This window comes from Castanea sativa, chromosome 8, assembly GCF_040712315.1.
Source record: "Castanea sativa cultivar Marrone di Chiusa Pesio chromosome 8, ASM4071231v1".
Taxonomy (NCBI): Eukaryota; Viridiplantae; Streptophyta; class Magnoliopsida; order Fagales; family Fagaceae; genus Castanea; species Castanea sativa.
This window is the reverse complement of record NC_134020.1, coordinates 32,212,351-32,218,988: the sequence shown is the minus strand read 5'-3', so window position 1 is coordinate 32,218,988 and position 6,638 is coordinate 32,212,351. Positions and strand designations below refer to the sequence as shown.

Here is a 6,638-nt window from a genome sequence, read left to right as displayed (position 1 = left end):
GAGAATAAAAATAAATAATTAGCAGTGAAACTTCTAACCAAATTCTATAATTATATTCTAAAAAATATATAATTATACTTGATTATTGAGGAAAAAACATTATATAATTATAGCTAATACTAGAAGGGTATAAAGATCATATTTTTTGAAAAGTTTGAGATATAAGGCCGATATTTTTCAAGTGATTAATACAGTAGTATCTGATTAATTCTAGAAAACGTTTGATTTTTTTATTAGTCTAATATTATCCAATATATATCATTCTCCAAATAAATAAATTATCCAATATATTTACAATAGGTTTGGCTATTAAAAAACACTTAGTAACTTTTCTCACGATTATTAAGTTGTTATATTGTGATTGATATATAATAAAAGTCACTGATGGACTTATGTAGGAATGATGTTGCACCAATCAAAATTGATTAATTGTGCCTTTTGATGTTTCCAAATGGAGATATTCATAACTCAAATTCCCCCTTACTAATTGTTGTAATTATTGAATTAAAAAAAAAAAAAAAAGATCGCTTTTTTATAAACATGGAGCTCATCCCAAAAATATGGAGCTCACTCCCCTATGACTCCAGATTGAATAGAAAATCACAAAAGAAGTAACCAAGGCAAAAGAGAATTTATTAAATTTAACAATAATCCAAAGTCCAAACAACTTGCAAACTTCTACAAATAAATAATTTCACAATTTTTCACTCAAAGTACCATAGCACAAACAAACAAATTGCTTTCTTTTGGAGCTAGAATTTGATTTTCACTGATTCATTTTCAATACCATAGAAAAGTACCAAAGAAAATAAATCTTCACTGATTCATTTATAATTTTTTTTTCTAGAAAAACACCCCTATTAATTATTCACCTTCCTGCAGTTCTTCCTAATTTCACCACTTGATCCACTGAGGGGCTGTATGTCTCCCATTTTGATCATTGCATTGACAAAGTCAGAATAGAAGGTCTCAGTATCCTCACTGTATTTTTTAACCAATGAATCAGTGGATCCACCATTGAACAATTGTTGATCGGAGCGAAGAAGACCCTTTTGCTTGATAAGGTTCTTGTAGTAATAGTTGTCAAAAGCTGTAGGAGTTTGGAGATCTAGAGGTGCAATCTTGTTATCTCCTGGAAGGCCAGTAGTCTTTGGACATTTATTCTGCCTAGTCTTGGCAAATGAACTATCAATATTTTTATCTTTATATATGCGATCTCTAAAAATTGTACACCTTGCTTGCCCAATTGTGTGGGCTCCTGCCATCATGTATAAAAAAAAAATGATGAGCATTATAATGCATACAATTTATCTTAGAAAAGAAAGGGGAAAAAAGCATATTAGATATTTATGTATTTAGAATATGATCAAGTTACCTTTGGTACAACTATTTGTCAATATTACACAAATTAATTGAAGTTTTGAAACTCGTACCGTTTGATTATAGGTTCTATGTGTTCTTAATTATTATGCTTGCCAAATTTTGTATGTGTAGATTGTTATTTATTATCTATTCCATTAACTCATACTTTTTATTCATAACTAGTGAAAAAGAAAACAAAACATGAAATTTAAACATTTTCTAATTATTTTGTAAACATGGAGAATATAGAATGTAAAAAAGTAATATAATCAAACGACAGGATTGTAATAAAGTATGTTTATTTAGAAAGTTATTGAAGATTATATCATTTATGAATGTTATATCTATTGTGCGTTTGGCATGGCTTAAAAAAGTTAGTTTTTTTTTCCCTATTCAGCTTTTTTTTTGCTATTATTTATGGACTTTACTGTACTTTTTGATATTATTCATGGGTCCCACTGTACTATTTCAGCTACTTTTTAGTTTTATTTATAGTATTTTTAGCAAAAATTTTCAATTTTAGTTAAATAAATTGTTCCTAAATATACACCTAGTATTACTTAAATTCAACCTATTTATCCTATTTGATTATGAAAAAGAATAAACACAAAAATTGAAAAAGAAGACTAATCACCATATTTTTAGTCTGAGAGAGAGAGAGAGAGAGAGAGAGAGAGAGAGAGAGAGAGAGAGGCAAACCTGACAAGGCAACCATGTCCTTGGTGGAGAGACCTTTTGCTTTAAATCTATTAATGAGATTGCTAAGGGTAGAAGTGGGGGGAGGGATGACCCCACTGTTGGCAGCAGACAGGCTTGCTGTCTTGGAATCTCTTCTTCCAAGTTTGACATCCCATTTGGGCCCTCCAAGCTGCATAATTTTCAACATGTTTCTAGTAATTAATAGATGCTATTAACCAGGAATAAAATGTAATATCTAGAAAATTATTATCAATTTTATTATAAATTTTCCTAAAAATCCAATTAATATTTTCTTTTACAAAAAATAAAAAATAAAAAATACATATATACACACTTTTTTTGGTAAAAGCACATATATACTGTCATAATAATCAAATATAACATGTTTCATATTGAATTTACAAAATATCAATTCATTAGATAGGTGTCATATGACTCATATCACATGATAACGCAACAAGCATGTCAATCCACAGTGTAAAAACTAGTACTATTTTTTTTTTAAGTTTCCTTTTTCTTAGGGCATAGTTAATAATTAACTCACAATTTTAACAGAGTCTCGAGCAGCTATGGCTAAGATATCAGCGCATGAAACCACTCCGGGGCATTCTTTCTCGACCTTGGACTTTATTTCATCAACAACCTCGAATGCCCTAATTGATCCATTGTTGGGACCTGCTGTTTTCTCGCCTGTGAAGGTTGGAGTGTCATCCAAGAGTATCGACCCATCACAACCCTGTCAAGAAGCAAAATACAACGAAGCTTTCAATTATTTGACCGTGAACTCATGAAGCTGGAAAAATCTGGATACCATATAATTATTTGCGTACTTCACATGCTTCCTTAAACTCTAGTAGAATTATTGATTTTACTAACTGTATTAGATGGACTTAGCCCACACCAAATTAATGATGCTGACAAGGTTGCCAAAGAGGCTGTCTTTTTATGACTTTCCTTATCAACTCACTTGACTACTGCATGCCATGCATGTGGACTTGCTTCTTGTCAAGTCATATGTTTCACGCCATTTCATGTTCCATCATATCTTGGTTATATTGGTTCTTTTTTTTTATTATTTAAATATAATATCTTGAATCTTGTTTATTCGTTACGTAACTTATCTCCAAACTACTCTATATTTTTCTTGATTCTTGAATAGCAACAAGACTAGACACCAAATACCAAATGACGTATTTTGATGGTTACCTAGTAAAATTAGTGTCGGTGTGTACAAAAGGAGCAATATTAGAGATATTAGAAAATTTATCATAGGAGTCGATGTGTCACATCATAAGCTAAAAATAAAATAAAATCAAACACTCATAAATATTATCTTATTAAAATGATATCAATTTATAAATTTTTAGTAGTAAAATTTGTAATACTTTTAACATTAATTTTCATATATAAAAATATTGTTGCATCAAGCGGAACTTATCACCTTCATATATCATGAAAAATATGTTTGTCATCAATTTTGGTGAAAAAATAGAAGGGACGAAAGAAAGGACTCTACATATAAACAAATATTATATTTGCCGCATGCTGTTCCTTATAAATTTTTTTTAAAAAAGTAGAGGCCTACAAGCAACCCAGTTGATAGAGGGAATGAGGAATTTACATTGACAAAACAATCATGAAAGTGGAGGCGAAGCAGAGAAGCACCCTGGCGGGGTTGTTTCGAAATGGCAGAATGAACAACTGATTGAACGGTGCTAAACACCTTTGGACAGCTTTTAGAGTAGAAATTTGTAGAGAGTTTAGCAGAGGAGCTCCGAGTGAAAATCACGAGAACTGCTAATAAAACTATGAGTAGAGAAGAAGAAGCAGAATGAGAAGTAGAATGAGCAGCCATTTCCTTGCTTAATAATCAAACTTAGAAGGAAGAATGTGTTAAGGTTTTGCCAAGAACTTGGTAGGGTATTTGGGTTATATATAGGGGTCTAAATGAGAAAGTTTCGCACAGAGGCAGGTACGTAATACCTAATCTTTAAGACTAGTATTTGGCTATTTGCATGGGCAGGCATAGCATTAATTTCAACATCTAGAAATTAAAGAAAAAGTAGGCAACAGCAATGAATTTGAATGATTGACATAATGATAAAGTTTCAGAGCACATAAATATGTTTACGTGTATTTAACTGGTTGAACACGCTTTTTTTTTTTTTTTTGTGCGGTAATCACTCTACAAGTATAAATGTTTGTAAACTATGAGGCAGGGGTTGGGGTTCAAGTTTCCAGAGTGAACTTCATACCCATATACATTTAAATTAGGTTAGAGTAGAATATATAAAAAAAAAAAAAATTGAACAGCTTGTTCTAAAAAAAAAAAAAAAATTGAACAGTTGATGTGGCATGCTACCAAGCCTTAGACAAAATTTTGTGGGGTCTGCTAAATTATCTATAAATCTTGAGTTTCGTGAATTTGCCGGCCACGAAATATTAGATAAGACCACCTCAAGGTTAGACCGTTAGTTGACAATTCAACTGTTGCAAGCCAAAGCACTATTACTAAAAAAATTGGTTGACATTTCAACACACACCTTGATCTTAAGCCGAAAGGCCGAGCAAGGTATGACATTTTCAGCATAAACACGTCTAATCTATATATATTTTCAGCAACGTAGAGTGACTTAATGGGCAAAATTTGCCAAACAGTATAATTCTGAAAAAAATTTAGGCGGATGGCATGCGTTCAAAGTTTATTAGTTAGTTGGACTGTTTTAAAAATCGAGTAAAAAAATTGGTTGACATTTCAACACACCTTGATCTTAAGCTGAAAGGCCGAGCAAGGTATGACATTTTCAGCATAAACACGTCTAATCTATATATATTTTCAGCAACGTAGAGTGACTTAATGGGCAAAATTTGCCAAACAGTATAATTTTGAAAAAAATTTAGGCGGATGGCATGCGTTCAAAGTTTATTAGTTAGTTGGACTTTTTTTTGAAAATCGAGTATAGTAAAATCGACTTCCAGTCAAAATCGAGTATACTATACCCGACTTCCTATCGAAAATTAGCTCTGAGATGGATAAAAAAGGAAGTCGAGTATAGTAAACTCGATTTTGGCTGAAATTTTGGCTGGAAATTGATTTTGCTGTACTCGATTTTTAAAAAATAGTCCAACTAACTAATAAACTTTGAGCGCATGCCATCCGCCTAAAATTTTCACAATATTATACTGTTTGGCAAATTTTGCCAACTTAATGGTACCTTTATTAGATTCCTTTTTGTCCTTTAGATGAGAGAGAGACTAAGATCATACCGCATAATAGTGGCAAAGGGTCAGGAATCAGGAATACCATAACCATAGAACAAAATTTAGATATATTTTTTTGGGAAAGAATAAAAATCACCAATATTAGTTCCTCATTGGATGGACAAAAGACAAATCTATTTATTTATTTTTATTTATTATTTTTTGAAGAACTGACAAATCTATAATCTGTGCTTTGACTATCAGTATCAGACCAAACGTACGGGAGTAGATAATACAAAGGAAGAGAAGTAATTTCAAAGACTCTTCAACCTAACACTACAGTCCTGTATCTCTCAAAAGAGTTAGAAATGAATTTACAAATAAATAGTGGTGTCTCTTCTAGAAAATAAAAAAGAGAGAAATTAATCATATTTAATGAACATAAGTCATAGATATATATTTCTCATTTTTCTTTGCTTCCCTTACCAAAAATGGAACGAGTCCCTCGTTTAATTTTGTCAAGATCGAGGGAGAAAATAATTAAAATTACGTGTTGAATTTTACACTAAGCACTCATTAAATTTATCATTGCCAAAATTTATCTTGTCTCCTACGCTTGCAATGTACGTAACTTATGGGTCCTATGCTACAATCACTTCACAGTGATTCTTTACTGGTCAATGCATGTTTTCTTACAGAACAATGTGAAGATATAATTTTCACCTAGATTAATTCAAGCAATATAGGCTTCTCCAATGGTCAGAAGCCAAGTTGGAATTGAAGACATTGCCTTACTGGCTACTGCCTACCTAATCTATTCTCCCAGGGCTACATTTTGATTTAATTTTCCAGGAACTACAATTCCTCAAGAGGTAAGATTCTTCGCAGTTTCAATTAAATTATTGTTTTTTTAAACGAACGATGTATTAGAATAGTTCATATAATTCAAGAAAAGTGGTTGGAATTAAAATATCTAGATGGAAAAAGGAGTGGCATAGGGGCGGCGCTAAAGTAAATTAAGGATGGACGAAGTGAAAAACAGTTTTTTATCTTGGAGCAATTAGTACACACACATTAAATATATAGATCAAATTATCCTCTTTTTTTTTTTTTTTGGGTGGATAATTATCACACTATCACTTTCTTCATGGCTAAACTATTAATGCTATTATATGGCTGAGGATTTAAAGGAGAAATATAACTTGAAATGGTCAACATGGAAAATATAAGTGTTCTCTCAGCATTTTAGTAATGCCGGTCCAAATGAATTAGTCCAAAAGGGGCTAAAAATAAGACCTTTTCAATTAAAAAAAATGACAGTAGGAGGCATGTTACTGTCTTCCATCCATATAATTCAAGAACGAACAAATGGACTT

The 6,638-nt window shown here is 31.5% G+C and overlaps 1 protein-coding gene across 1 annotated transcript; it reads right to left on the bottom strand.

The window, feature by feature from the left end:
* Window positions 1–612: 612 nt before the first annotated feature.
* On the bottom strand, window positions 613–4,000 carry LOC142607769 (peroxidase 4-like). The gene is made up of 4 exons (XM_075779391.1): window positions 3,683–4,000; window positions 2,606–2,797; window positions 2,062–2,230; window positions 613–1,258 (listed from the first exon to the last, which is right to left on the bottom strand). The coding sequence occupies exons 1-4, from the start codon at window positions 3,914–3,916 to the stop codon at window positions 861–863; spliced, it is 993 nt and encodes a 330-aa protein (XP_075635506.1). The 5' UTR covers window positions 3,917–4,000; the 3' UTR covers window positions 613–860.
* Between the last annotated feature and the right edge of the window lie 2,638 nt (window positions 4,001–6,638).